General features: G+C 42.0%; 1 protein-coding gene across 1 annotated transcript in view; it reads left to right on the plus strand.

The window, feature by feature from the left end:
* Nucleotides 1-14,958, plus strand: part of ANKFN1 (ankyrin repeat and fibronectin type III domain containing 1) — a 119,516-nt gene that overhangs the window by 44,289 nt on the left and 60,269 nt on the right. The window contains exons 5-6 of the mRNA XM_087825636.1: nucleotides 10,715-10,812; nucleotides 13,252-13,342. Of these exons, the coding sequence (XP_087681762.1) occupies nucleotides 10,715-10,812; nucleotides 13,252-13,342 (189 nt within the window). The remainder of the gene's footprint in view (nucleotides 1-10,714; nucleotides 10,813-13,251; nucleotides 13,343-14,958) is intronic.

Here is a 14,958-nt window from a genome sequence, read left to right on the forward strand (position 1 = left end):
CCCCAACCCGCTCTCCCTTTGAAACCACAACAAGAAAATCACAGTATTAGAGACAACCCTGGTCCTTGGGGAGAGAGGACAGAGGTGTCTACCAGGAGCCCTGCCTTGTGTCCCACACAGTGTGCTCAGTGGAACTCAAATGTTGCAAATAGTTTCTACAAGTTTTTCATGGTTGGAGTTCTCTCTAGCTTAAAAGACCTCAACCTGGCTCTTCATCCATTTATCACTTTCTCCCTATGTGGGGGCAGAAGGCAGACAAAACACACGGGGGTTCAGCTCCAGATTCGGCAATGCTAAGCTGTGCGGCCTTGAACTAGTCATTTAAAAGTTCTGAGTCTCAGTTTCCTCATCAGTAAAATGAGAAAAATATCACCCATCCTATGGGCTTGTTATGAGGATGAAGTGAAATATTTGGAAGTAAAGCTCATTGCCCAATAATTAAGATATTTTCTTAGTGTCCTCTGAAGATCACTAAGCATTAACTTCCTATAAACCATTATCTGCTTTTGTTTAATTCAGGGGTTTTTGGTAACATTTTACACATGCCATCTTTTAATCCTTTAAAAAATAATTGGAACAATTTTCTTAGGAAAAACTGCCAACCCCACCCTCAGCCAATATAGTTCTTTTCTATTATCAGAAAACACCTAGTTTAACTCTGCCTCAACTAGCAATACCCTTTATTGGGGCACTTGAGGTACCCATAGCCTCTATTTTTTGAAGAATACAGCAGAGGCCACCGCCCCTCCTTAAGATGTGCTCTTACACAATGGAGCATAGGTGAGGTGGAAAAGCACACTTGTTTCTTGGGGTCCAGTAGACAATAAGTGTCTCGGGAGGAAGAGGAAGTGACTGGCATTATATTCATTCGACATTTATTTTTGGAACTATTTATTACTCCATGCAAGCCATGGTCTCGGCCAACTGTGGGGAATGCAAAAATGAGTCAGACACAGTGTCCACCCTGAAGAAATTACAGGGAAGATAATGCTCATTATCATGAGCATGTTAAAATGCTCATTTAACACAGATTTTTAAAAATGTCTACAATGTGCAGATACTCTTATAGGCCCTGCAGATCCAGTGGGGGAAAAAAATAGACAAACTCATGGAACTTACATAAATAATTGTAGGTACTAAATGCTAAAAATAAAAATAATAGGATAATTGAGAAAAAGGATGCGTTTGGTACACATAACTTGCTAAGTTGCAGAAAGTGCAGATGACGCTATACTATGGCATATGCTGTTGGGGAATCTATATACATATTCACTGTCTTTGTCGAGCTTACAGGATGAAAGAGGTAATTCACTAATAGATAATGACTGTGCCACCAAGGTGCTCCAAGAGATAGAACAAGGACTTGATGTTGTCCTGGGATCAGAGAAGGTGTGTGTGCAGAAGTGACATTTACACTGATTGTTGCAGAGAAGGGAAGGGGTGGATAATTGAAGGAATGAAAGTCAGAACAAAGGAGGAAGAACATTTCTGGCAAAATGAACAGTATGTGTGAGAGAAGTAGGAGCCTGACATGTTCAAGGATCTAAAAATCAGAGAGAGGGCCTGGGTGGCGTGGCTCAGCAGTTGAGCATCAACCTAGGATCCAGGAGACCAAGGTTCGATTCCCAGTCAGGGCACATGCCCATGTTGTGCACTGGATCCCCAGCAGGGGTTGTGCAGGAGGCAGCCGATCAATGACTCTGATCATTGGTGTTTCTCTCTCTCTCTCTCCCTCTCCCTTCCTCTCTCTCTGAAATCAATAAAGATATAAAAATAATAATAAATAAATTAAAAATCAGAGAGAGGAAGAGACCAAGTGGGCACTATGAAACTGAAGCTAGAGGTAGGGAAGGCCCAGAGATCATCTACTAGAGCCTTGTAGGCTGGGATTGAGGGTTTTATCTCAGGCTCAATAAGAAGTTATAGGTGAGTTTTGGGTCCCCACAGACCTGGCTCCAATTCCCAGTTCACCCACTTGTTAAATTGGCAGAATTACTGAATGAATGACTAGGTCTTGCAGGAACAGTGTGAGAAATAAATGACGAACTTATCTGTAAAAGAACCTGGTTGGTTTCCATTAAGTGCTGGTTTTCCTTCCCTGGAACACAGGGTAAACACAGTGGTGGGAAATAAGGCTCAGAAATTAGGTTAAATGCCCCACTACGGAGCCCTTATTTTGTAGATCACAGGGAGTAAAATGGATGAGAATTGTCCCCCACCTATCAGTATACACATGAGTCAAAACCACTCAATCAGAGCCCCTCCCCCAGAGCTCTACAAGAGAGTGTGGGGTGGGTGGGCCTCCAAAGGTCAATATGGTGCAGGTCCTGTCCTCAAGGAGTTTAATTTGTTCCAATTATAAGGAGGGCAATGGAATGTTAAAACAGGTATAGTAAGAGAGTGAAGGAAAAGCCAAGTAGTTAGAGTGCCTTTCTCTGAACACAGGCCTCTCATCTGGCAGGGAAGTTGGCATGTTTCTGCTTTTGCCTCTCTGGCTGGTTATTTTAATTCCATGTGGGCCCAATAGGATTCAGAAAGCTGTGAATTGGCCACGTATCTTGGCTCTCATGTATATAAATCAGATAGCTGATCCTGTACTTCCCTGCCTGGTGTTCTTCAGAAACGTAAAATTAGCTTGTTGGAGCTATCTCTCTGCAGACAAGAAGGGTGTCAGTATGCTGGAAACAAAAAATGAAAATCTCAGCATCCCAGAAGGGAGGAGCCAGCAGAGGAGCTCTTATCCCACCAAAGAGGCATTAGATACTGCTTACTCTCAGAGGTGTGGTGGGGGGCAGTCCTAGCCTTCAGATCTCTCTTTGTCACTTGGTTTGAGTCCCTGCTATTGTTCAGCTTTATCCACCATGGCTTTTACAATGCTTATACTTCTACAGTGAACAAATATTATTATCTGGGCAGTTTCTCTTAAAAAGTAGTAGAAAGCAAATGAAAATCTATCTGGACATCTGACAGCCCAAGGATATGGCAACGTTCCGAGGAAAATTAAGAAGTTTTTTCAAATTAATGACTGAAGTCTCTATTTGCAGTCCACAGTGTCCTAAAAGTGCCCATTCATAAAGCCCAGATAATCATAAAATTAAAGTGTAATAAAACAGAATAAAGAATATAATAATAATGAAACCCAGATCATCCTGGCTAGGCGTGGAGCTTTTTCAGGTCATCAGGAGTAGGGGGCTGGTACGTCCTGCCATACGTAGAACCAACACTCAGGTTCCTGTTGGTCAGCCCCAGATTTGCCATCCTTGTTGCAGTCAAGTCCACAGATTCCTACCCTGCAGGCTGCATGCTGTGCCAGTTGCTGGGCCAGCCCTGGCTTAGGTAAAAAGAACTGACTGATGCAGGGAACCTGGCCACCTGTACCCAGTGCCTGAGGCCTAGCCACTGGGCAGACCTCCCAGTGGTGAGGGCTTGGTAACTGAACTTCTGCCCCAGATTCCCTCACTGTGCCACTCCTGTGTCCTAAAGGGATTTGCATGCCTCATTCTTGTGTCCTGATAACAGAATGTTACCTAAATTATGCCTGAGAAATCTATACTCTGCTGGTAGATTTCAGACACTGTACCCTGCTGGTCAGGATACACCCACACTTAGAGTCCATCTGAGCAGTCACCAACCACTTATCCAGTGGTAATTGTTTAACAATGGGCTCTATGGATTGGGGGGGAGGCTATATGTGTATATACATATATACACATGCACACGCACATAAGTCTTTTATAAATTTTACTGACAGAAAAGATATATAGCACACAATATACAAATAATAATATACTTTTTTTTTATATAAATTCCTTGTAGCCTATTGATTCTCCCAAAACGTTTCTGCTTATTTTTATCAGACTCTTGAATCTGTATCCAACCTATAGCTGCAAGTAACAATGAGTGTGATTCCACTGTAAATGTTGTCTGATATTTTCATTTATTTTAAGGAAGTGAAACAAAAATGAAACAACAATGTTGGAACTTCACTCGTTAGTCAATGACATTCTTTGTTGAATCAAGCCATAGTTTTCAAACACTGGAAGAATTTTTCTTCAGTTTTTTGGTGCTACTGTGGTGTAACAGCCACAGAAACTTTTAACTTTAATCTGCATTATCGACATTTTCTCCATCACTTTCTTAAGTCTAGACCGGTGGTCAGCAAATTTCTCCTGTAAAGGGCCAGGGAATAAATACAGTAGGCTTCGTGGGCTATATATAGTCTCTGTCACATATTTTTCACTGTGTGTGTGTGCATGTGTGCATGTATTTTTTTTTTTCCATTCCGTTAAAAATGTAAAAACCAAAACCATCCTTAGCTCTTGGGCCATACAAAACCTCAGGCCAGATTTGGCTCATGGAACTGTAGTTCACTGATACCCGGTCTAGACAGTCCACCAAATGAAAAAATCAAGACCTTGTTTATAGTATTTGCTGATTTCTCTGGTGTAAATATTCCCACCACAGCCAATGTCAAGCTACCAACGTGATGTCACTAAATTGGCTGGGAAAAGATGTTCAGTAGTACATCACTATATGCTACTTGTCCCATTCAGATACAACAGATGTCAATAACCCCAGGGACATAATTAATAGTAAAATGCAGTAAAAATGGAGAGATGAGTTTTGAGTGCTTACTGTCTTTGTCTTTAAGTTTATACAGTTTAATTTTTAATGATGGCTGTGTTGCCCACCAGCTCACAGAATTCTGAAATTTTAACATTCAGCTCCTGTGAGCCATGTGAGTCAGCTCCAGCACCCTGCTGCATTTATCCCCCATCTCAATGCGGATCGGGGCCAAGCTCTGACCTCCTCCCTCTCTCTGTCTGTGCTGCCTCTGAAAGCCACACTATCACACACCACCTAGTCTCAAGATGTGACACAAGAGGAGGATTTTGCACTCTACTTTGTGATAAATCTGACACCTTCTCCAAACCAGTGGGTGAATCTACTAAGGACAGGTAATCCTATAAATGTAAGAAACTAGTGACTTCTAGAGACCTGCGGCCTGCGGGTTATTTATGTTGCCAGTAACTACACTAGTGCAGATGAATCGGACGTTCTCATCCCCAAACGACGGCGTTACTGAAGGAAACTGTGTCTGAAGGCTCTCCTAGATATCCCAGCTAAGTGACCAGAGACGTACATGAGAGGTGAACCTCCGTGGATCTCGTTGGAGACAGGCTGGCGGCAACTGGGCCTCTGAAGACTGGTATTCATTCAACACACATTTTATGCTAGCCTTGGAAAGAGAGAAAGCCCTACCAGGAATAGTAAGAATCACAGGAATGACAATACCTTTCATTTAAAAAGCCAATGGGATCAAGAGAATCAATCAGTTTAGTTAAGAACCATAGAGGGGGGAAATAAAGAAGCGAATGCATCCGACTATGGAGCTTTTTCTGAGGTTACTTGTAGTGCTTATGTACTTTTCAAAATCTGAGTATTTAGAAATCCCTGCTTCCTACCTGTATCTGTGTGCCACTCTAACATGTGTCTGGCAAAACTAAAACAGTGTACCCAGATACACACGATTGGTGTGGATGGCAGAGTCTGACGATAAAGAAATGCACACAGCTTTGCTTTAAATCTTCAAAAGTCATGGGGGTAGGAAGGCATTACTAGCGTCCCAAAAAAAAAAAGCCTTTTGCCCTTAATTTAAATCATTGTTTTTCTAGGGAAATTTAATTTGGGGGGGAAAAATGTTTTTCTAATTAACTAGAAGGCCGTGTGCTGTGCAAACAATAAAGATTCTTGTTTGAATGTAATGCATGCCCCTGATCCTAGGACTACCGAGGGAATTTAAAATAAAAAATGCAAGCGGCTCGGACCTCCTATTTTGCCAGAGCTAAACAGAATTCCCAGATCCAGGGTTTTCACGTCAGTTCCCAATTTAAAACCCACAAGCGCTGAGCGGGTTCAGGCTTCAGCAAGACACATCTTCTCATCTCTAGAAATGACTGTATTTGGGTTTCTGGGCACGTCCCTCTCTCCCTCTTTCTTCCTCTTGCGCTATGGTTGGCCTGGAAGGTTAGAAACTGCACAATTAGATGGATCGGGGGAAGATTTCATAATGCCCTGGTGCTGGGCGAGGCAGTCTAGCCAAATTCCGTTCATTAGCTAAGGCGCCGGGGTGAGTGTGGCCAGTAAGAATGCTGTTTTGGTTCCACAGAAGTGCTGATAGGGGAACAGGAAATCAACTTTTATTTTTTGGGTTCCTGAGAGACAGCATGGGCAAGTGACGAGTCTGGGATGCTGGGGATCTGGAAGCCAGGAGTTAATCTCCATCTCAACCACTTACTGGGCAGCTCAAGCAACTTCTGCTCTCTTTCAACCCCGTTTTTTCTGACACTGCTTTCTTATTCTGTATGTACCAGCATCAGATTTCTGTCTTCCTTAGACTTGCAAGCATTTGATTCACCCAGCATTTACTGGGCCACCTATACTGGGCTGAGTGCTATCATAAGGTGCTTTGGAAACTGGTACTGACTGGACATGGCCCTTGCCCTCAAACAGCTCAGAGGCTACAGAGGAGACAGATGTCTTAAAAAATAAATACAAAACAATAAAGCAAGTGCAATGTAGGACACATTAAAATTGATTTGGGATCCCGGCCAGCGTGGCTCAGGGGTTGAGCATCGACTTAGGATTCAGGAGATTGAGATTCGATTCCCAGTCGGGGCACATGCCCAGGTTGCGGGCTTGATTCCCAGCAGGGGGCGTGCAGGAGGCAGCCGATCAATGACCTTCTCATCATTGATGTTTCTATCCCTCTCCCTTCCTCTCTCTGAAATCAATAAAAATATTTAAAAACAAAAACAAAACACCTAGGTTTAAAAAAAATTGCTATGGGAAAACTAGCAAAGAAGCTTTCCTTGGAAACCCAGGAGAAGCTAGGAAAGGAAAGTGCTGGAACCAGGGCTATTTGAAGAGGAAGACGATTTGGGGACAGAGGACCATGAGCACTGAAAGAGCAAACAGCATAAGCAATGGGTCTGAGGTCCAGTGACTGGTGAGGCTGGAGTGGAGGGTGTGTGGGGCCTGAGCAAGAGGCAGGAGGATAACCTTCACAGGGCACCCCTCCCAGCGCAAACAGGATAAAGCAACTCTGGGCTTTGGGGCCTTTGGGGCTTTAGGGAACCAGTGGACAGGTTTGGGGCTTATTTTTTTAATCGGATGAAACTGACTGGACATTGTAGCAATGTTCTTTCCTTACAGCTTTAGTTTACATAGTTTTCGTATCTCAAAAACCTGGCCTGAAATTTAAAAGTGTTTCCGCGAGAGCAGGGTGCATGAATCACACTGTCCACAGCACATGGCTTGGTGTTCGCCTCGCTCTAGACCAAGTTCTCGGCTTGTATGTCTAACACTCTGAGTCTTGAATTGCCTGCCTTTCTCACTGAGTCTGTGACATTTCCCCTCGCATTGTAGACTTTAGGCAACAAGGCCAGCTCTTCAGCAGTCCTTTTCCTTCCTAGAACTCTCCTGCCCCAAGGATTCTACATTTCTGAATCTTACACAAAAATGAAATCTTTGCTAAAATAACAAAGTGTCCCACTAAAAATATTCATAGTTATTTGATTTAAATATAGTGAATCACGGTTGGAGCCAGAGCCACATTTTTAAAAATACTCACACCTAGGTTTTGCATGGTACCTTTCTTGCTCATGTTCAGCAGCTAGGAGCCACTCGTTGCATGACTAAACCCTGCTCCTGTTTCCTAGATCTAAGTGGAAACAGTTGCCTGATCTTTATCTTACAATTATAAGTCTTATATCGTTTTAAACTTCTATACATGGCTCCAGCCCTTCAGGGATTTAGGGCAGGCTTATATGTGATTTTTCTCATGGTTTTAATATTAAGTCTTTAGACGACCTACACATAACTTTCCAGGGAGAGACCATGCTAACCTGCCTTCGTAGAATTCCCAGCTGGCTCTCAAAGTGACTCCTGCTCACTCCGTTTCCCTCTCTCGTTCCTTAAATTACCAGAAGCTCCTTTTTACATGTCAGAAGAGTCCACCCGCCCAAGGAGGTAGACAGAGGAAAAAGACTATTGGTTGCCCAGGAACAGGTTGGCTGTTCCAACATGGAGAATTTTTTCCCTTCCACGTGAATCTTCCCTTTTCCTAGTCCTGGCCCTCTTGGACACACATGTGTGTTATAAGATCTAATTAGACTTCAACGCTGCAAACATTCTGTTAATTCCCAAACCTGCTTCTATGTTTTTGCTTTGTTTTCCAGAGGCCAGGCCCTCTTTTCCACCTGGGACATGCTTTGTAAAACATATTTCAATAGACCGCGAATGGTTCTTATTTGAAAGTAGACTGTGTTTCTTCAGAAATTTTAAAGATTGTATCTTTGAGTAATTTTTCATTAATCGCTTGCCAGATAATCTGGTATTTTGCTCGGTAATCCATAACTCTTCTTTTGAGCTGTTACCCTGAATCCGTAGCCAGGAGTGAGCTCTGAATTCTCAGCCTTGAACTTGAAGTTCCACCACGTCAGTCAATCAAGCATGTCTCAATGGCAACCAAGGATATTTTTATTTCCAGAATTTTCTTTGCTCTTTCTACATGTCTTTACACACTTGCTACTGATTTCCATCTTGTTTTGTTTGTGATAACTCTCTTGATGATTCCTTTTCCCCTTTAGTTGAAATTATATGCAAGATTATTCTCTGATTACAAATCCTCTCCAATTTGCCTTTCAGAGACGACTTCTTCAAGGGCTAGTAGCTCATCATAAGCATAATAAAACATTTTGAAAAGAATTATACACACATGCACATATAACATATGTTAAAATATATATGTATATATGTTTTAGAAGACATGCTTATAAGGGGGTAGAGGCTCAATTTGAGAGTTAACAGATAACCATAATCATTTGATTTTAATTGGATTTTACAGTATGCCTGAGAATGAAATTAATAGATCTGCATTTTTAAACTATAATTCAGGCTATAGTGAGAGGATTGTACAAGAGAATGAGAAGATGAACCGAAAAATAAATTAGAAGAGCTGGTCAGGTGATCTATCAGACCTATAAAAAATCAACTGCTGAGCTGATGCTCATGATTATGAAGGCTTGTTCTAGAATAATCTCAGTGTGAGAGGGAGAGGGGAGCTTATAACCTACCGAGTTTAGTAACTAACTTATCATAAGGAATGGGGGAGAAAGAGGAGGCAAGGATGCTAGAGATTCGGGGCTGGGGGATTGGATACGTGTCAAGACCACGACCTAAAGTTGGGCAAACAGGAGGAGAAACATATTTGGGCACGGACAAGTACTGAGCGGCTACTCAAGTGCAGTGGAGACTTACTAGAGGAAGTTAAAGCTCTAGAGAGAGGCTATACCTAGAATTGCAGTTTCAAGAGGTATAGTTGGCGCCATAGAAGTGGATCAGGTCTCTACCTGTAGCCAAGCATGAGGAGTAAAGAGAGAAGCCAATCCTCCAAGGAGCATCACATCAAAGAAGGAAGGAAAAGGGGAGCCTGGGAGAGCCTCGAACGAGGGGGTCAGGAGGTAGGAAAAGCAGAGAGGGGGTGCAGCTCAAACCAGTGGGAAGGCAGGTTACAAAAAATAAGGGAGGCCATTGTGGCGGGATGTCTCGATGAGCAGTCTTGCAGGTGATCAGAACGCTAGGAATTTTAGGAGAGCAATTTTGAAGAAAAGGGGCAGAGGGGCTGCTGTCTATAACAGAGGGATTCTGTGACTCCAGGGGTGCAGAATTTAGGAATGGCATGGCTTGATTTTGAAGCAGTTAAGTGTCGTAGAGAATATAATTTAAATCTTAAGGTCTACAGCTTGTCATCAAGAGGTTTAGAAACGTGCAGGCCTTGTCTTCCACGTGACTTAAGCTCCTGCTTCATTTAGGACCACCTTAAATCCTGCCATGTGTAAACCGTCACTTAACACACTTGTTACCGATGATACAAAATGTATCTTTCCCGATCCTGGTGTGTTCTTTTTTCCAACCAATGAAAAATGTTATGAAAGAACATGACCTCACAGTAAAGCGGGTGTTAGAATTTGGGTGTTAGATTTAACTTTGCATGAACACCCACTTTGAGGATGTCAGGTGTCGGGGGAGCATTGACGAAGTCAGCCACAAATCCCAAATCCTTGGGCCGAAGAAAAGTCAGCGAAGAAGCCCAGGAGATAGTATCGGTATCGGGAAGGAGACAGAGAGCCGGGAAGTGGCCTATGAGACACAGAAGAAAGAAAATGATGCCAGAAGGAGGTGTCCCACTGTGGGGAAGGACACGAAAAGAGGCTGCTTTGTTTTGAATGAGAATGTCGCTGGGACCTTGAAATAGCATTTTCAGTAGAACAGTGAGGCAGAAACCAGACTTGGGGAATGGATAGAATGTAATGTAACGAACCCTTCTCACGTGTAATCAAATACTTTATCTTCTGTGTACAGTGACCTTTCATATGTAATGTGCCTGAGCATGTGTTTACACACACAAATATTTAAGGTGTATTCATCGCTGTTGAATAGTTACTTTATTTTGCTCTTGTTTGAAAAAAATAATTGGGAACTTGGAAACCAACTTATGTCGAGGAGCATGTTACATGGGTCAATATAGGAAAAAGAAGATAAACTCACTATTTTTGAGAGAGATTATAGGCTGGAGTGTCTATGATGCTTCTTGATGAAGCATCATTCATTGTCCCCCTCTCTCTCCCCTCCCTCCCTCTCTCCCACCCAGTGGAATGGAGCATGTCTAAAGACTTTTGTCCTCTGGCTGGAGAAATCATCATGGAAGACCTGCAGGCCCTGAGATGCACGATCACAGGGCTTACAACGGTAAATGCCAAATCATTCCCCTTAGACTTCCCCTGCCCCTGCCCCTGCCCCTGCCCCTGCCCCTGCCCCTGCCCCTGCCCCTGCCCCTGCCCCTGCCCCTGCCCCTGATGTTTGTGCTGGAATTTTGGTAGCAAAGGCCTACTCTGGCAACAACCGCCACTCCTTAGGCGTGATGTGTCTGGTATCCATAATCCAAACCCCAGGGCAGAGCGAGCAGAAAGCATGATCCACTTTGTAAGCTGCCATGTTCTGCAGAGATCAGAAGGGGCCTGGCCTCATGCAGGCCTTGAGAGCTGTTGCTTTCTGGATCGCAGTTCAACCTTCAGGGGGGATCAAAGGCTCCAGGAGATCCAATTTTGACTCCCTGTCTGATAGTAAAAACAACAGCCTCATCTAACCCTACCCCCGACAGCCTGGTTGAGATCAGTCATCAACTGGAGTCACACAATTTCCTGAGAGAAATCCTTCCCCCTTGATTTAAAAAAAAAAAAAAAAATCTGTCTAAATCTGCTTCCATAACAAAAGCAACTATATATGGTGGCGCTACATTTCTCAGTAACCTGAACCAACTTAAACTGTGGACAAAAAACTGGGATACACTGTGCTTATTTGTTCAACCAATCTATACTTAAACATTAATTATTTATAGAGCTATAAAACATATAAGCATACGAAATGCAAAACATAAAAACATCTAGCAAGTCACTTCAGAGGACTGAAACAAACTCTATATTTCCTCAAACAATTAAAATGCAACAAAATGGCATATCAAAATATTTTTTTATGAAAAGAAAAATTTTTAGGTAAACTTAAATCCAACCTTTTTTTTTTATTTTGGGCCCAATTCAAATAATTCATGTCTTAGGACCTTCACCTATGAGAGGTAGAGGGAGAATTTTGTTGTTATTGTTGTTTTTCTAAAAGGTCAGTCAATTAAAACAGTTTTATATGTAAAGTACAATCCTGAAACCCAGCAGCAAGAAGCCATACCAGGTTGCGTCTGTTCGAGGTTGAACCAGCTCATTCTAACAGAATTCTTGGTGGTTGGGTCACCACCACAGAATCTTGATTTTTAGTTCTAATCACACATCTACACCAGACACCCAAACTGTGGATTACCAGAAAAAACAAACCCAAGTGGGTGGCCCCCAGAGAGGCCATCGGCAGGAGGCTGATTCCCAAGCCTATAGCTCACAGGGTGGAAGAGGGCCACGGAAAACCTTGGGGAATTTCCATTGCTTGAAACAAAAAAGTGATACAGTGATAAAAATCGAAAGCTCTCCACAGAGAGTTTCTCTAATATTTGAACCAATTTTTATAGGAATTAAGTTTTTCCACTTGGCCGTCCAATGAGAACAATGCAGACAGTATCCTAATCATAAAAGCGCAGAAGTAGATTTACACTTCTGCAGTCTCCATAACCTTGAGGCACATAGAAACCCACTCTCTACAGAAATCCATTTTTAATATTAAAAAAATTTTAACTTTAGAATATAGTAAGGCCAATATTATTAAATCCCTAGCAGAGGCTCTACAGAGATTGCTATTTTTTTTTAACTTCAAACATCATTTTACAATATTTACAAGCCATGGTTTATCAACTGCTGGCTTCTAAAATGCCCCTTTGGGTTCACTGGATGGGAGGAGGGAAATAAATAAACTCCTCAAAGCAAAGGCATAAAACTATACAAAACATTTTAAAACATTATAAGCAAACAAAAATAACTCCTTAATTCATAATGCCAGGAGACATCAAAGAATAGAAGCCATTGTTTTAATAACCGTTTTTAAATGGAAGTAACATCAAGGAATTAAATTTTTTAAAGTTTCAAGAGCTGAGTAGAGAATGTTTGTCATGCAGTTTATCGTGGCCTAAAGTGTGCAAACCGTCTAAACGCGCCCTAGTGAGGGACTGGTTAGTCAATGGCTGTACCTGCCCCACAGTGGAGTACTATGCAGCCAGTAAGAGAATGGAGCAGACCTTTAATTACTCATCTGAAAAGATGTTCATTAGAGCCTGTTAAATGTCCTAAAGCAAGTTGATCCACTCAAAAGGTGATGGTGGCTGTCTCTCGGGAGGAGGGGATAGGGAGAAATAGGTGAGAATGAGAAGTGCTCTTTTTTGGTAAACCTTAGAGATCTGTGACTTTAAAAAATTGGTGTATATGGGTTTTGGAGGGGCCAGAAAAAGTAATTATGATGGTCTGTTTTGGGGGCAGGGAAAGAAAGCAGAGAAACCAAAAGGGCACACCCCCCAAATATTTATCATTGTAGGCAAATGTAACAATTGAGAAAAGCTAGAAAGCTAAGGTATGGGTGGTAGGGCAGTTTGTTCCCAAGGGATAATAAATGAGTCGGTCAGACATGGAAATCTACTTCTAGGGTAAAAGTGACTTAAATGAAATCCCTGATGCATTCTTCTATTTCCATACTTTGCAGGGCCAACAGTATTTTGTTCAAGTCTCGGCTTATAACATGAAAGGATGGGGACCTGCTCAGACCACGACACCAGCATGTGCCTCTCCTTCTAGTAGGTGGTGGCTGTGAACTCCCTCAAGCCTGGCCACAGGCTTCAACTCCATCCCCGGAATGCCATTGCCATCCAATCCCTCTCTCCACTGTGCAGGACTAACTCAGGGTAGCATCTGGGCCACACACTAAATGATTCCTCTGCAGAAATGCTCCCCTAGGATGCAACTCGGTGGAACGAAAGGAGAGAGAATGTGTAGCCAGCAAGACCAAATTTGGTGCCCATTATACCTTTTATTAGCTCTATGGCCTTCAAAAGCTATTTAAACTCTGAGCCTCAAGTCAGCATCTGTAGAACTGGTCTGATCATACCTTTATGCAGGGCATTCGTAGGGAGGTACTGAAACGACACCGTGGGCTAGAGGACATACACTCCACTTCAGCTCTTGTCACCCCTTCTGCAGTGGGAGCCTAGCAAATCTTACATTCTGTCAGAAGGAAAGCTCTCTTATGAACACTCTGCCACAAATATAACCTATCATGTTTGTAGCAGTGGCTGAAAAATCCAGCAAAAGCCTCCCCTAATTATTTGAATACTGATTTATGCCCTAATATATCTCTCTTAACCAGAAATTTTAATTAACTAGAAAAAACCTCCAATACACCATATGATAGCTTTTTCTACATAATGAACCTATTGCTCTAAATTGTACTGTAATTTTTTTTTTTTTAGATCTTCATGAATGTGATAGTTAAAAATGGCATAATATGCTTCCTGTGAGTACCAACTGCAACATCCTTTTTGGATCACAATTTGCCATCTATATCAACTACCTACCATAAGAACATTCATTTCTTTCTATCCCATAATGACACATCTAGGAATCTAACCTAAGAAAACAGATGCAGACAAGCAACATGGGCAAAGATGTGCAGTGCAGCAATCTATTGGTACAGTGAAATATCATGCGTGGTGGAGAGAACACATATTCTGTATTAACTTAGTGGTTAAATAAAGTATGATATAGTATCTACACTACAGAACAAAAATAACCACTAAAAATGGTGTTTTAAAAAACCATTGTGTAGAAGAAATTCTTATGGTATAAGCTTTATGTTCAAAAAAATGCAAAATTTTATATAGCATTTAAACTGTGAGTTTGACTATAATTAGATAGGTGTGTCTGCATATAACTGTCCAAATTTACTAGTGGATATTTGGGTTATGAGTTTCTTTTCTATATTTATATATTTTTTGAGTACTATAACAACCCTTTACCCAGGATGGATCATGAGTCGGTGGTACATTATGGGCTTTCACATTCAGTGTCTCACTTGATCCTCACAACAGTCAGTCATCACTGTTCCCACCTTGTGGATAAGCATCAGCATCAGCATCAGCGCTAACATTCCTAAGGCTCATTATATGCTGTACATTAATCTAGGAACCTGTCATTGATTGGTGCTTTTAATCTTCATAAGAAAGCTGTCCAAATAAGAATAAAATGAAGTGCATTTTATTCTGAGGTCCATTTTACTGATGGGAGAACTATTAACATAGAGGCACATGCATACATAGAACCCAACATCACTGAACTAGCAAGCACTGAAGTCAGGTCCAAACCCTCCTCCTCCTCTGAGAATAAAGAGATTGGGATTCAGAGAGGGTGTTGCCTT

Source organism: Miniopterus natalensis, chromosome 17, assembly GCF_054644295.1.
Source record: "Miniopterus natalensis isolate mMinNat1 chromosome 17, mMinNat1.hap1, whole genome shotgun sequence".
NCBI classification, from domain to species: domain Eukaryota; kingdom Metazoa; phylum Chordata; class Mammalia; order Chiroptera; family Miniopteridae; genus Miniopterus; species Miniopterus natalensis.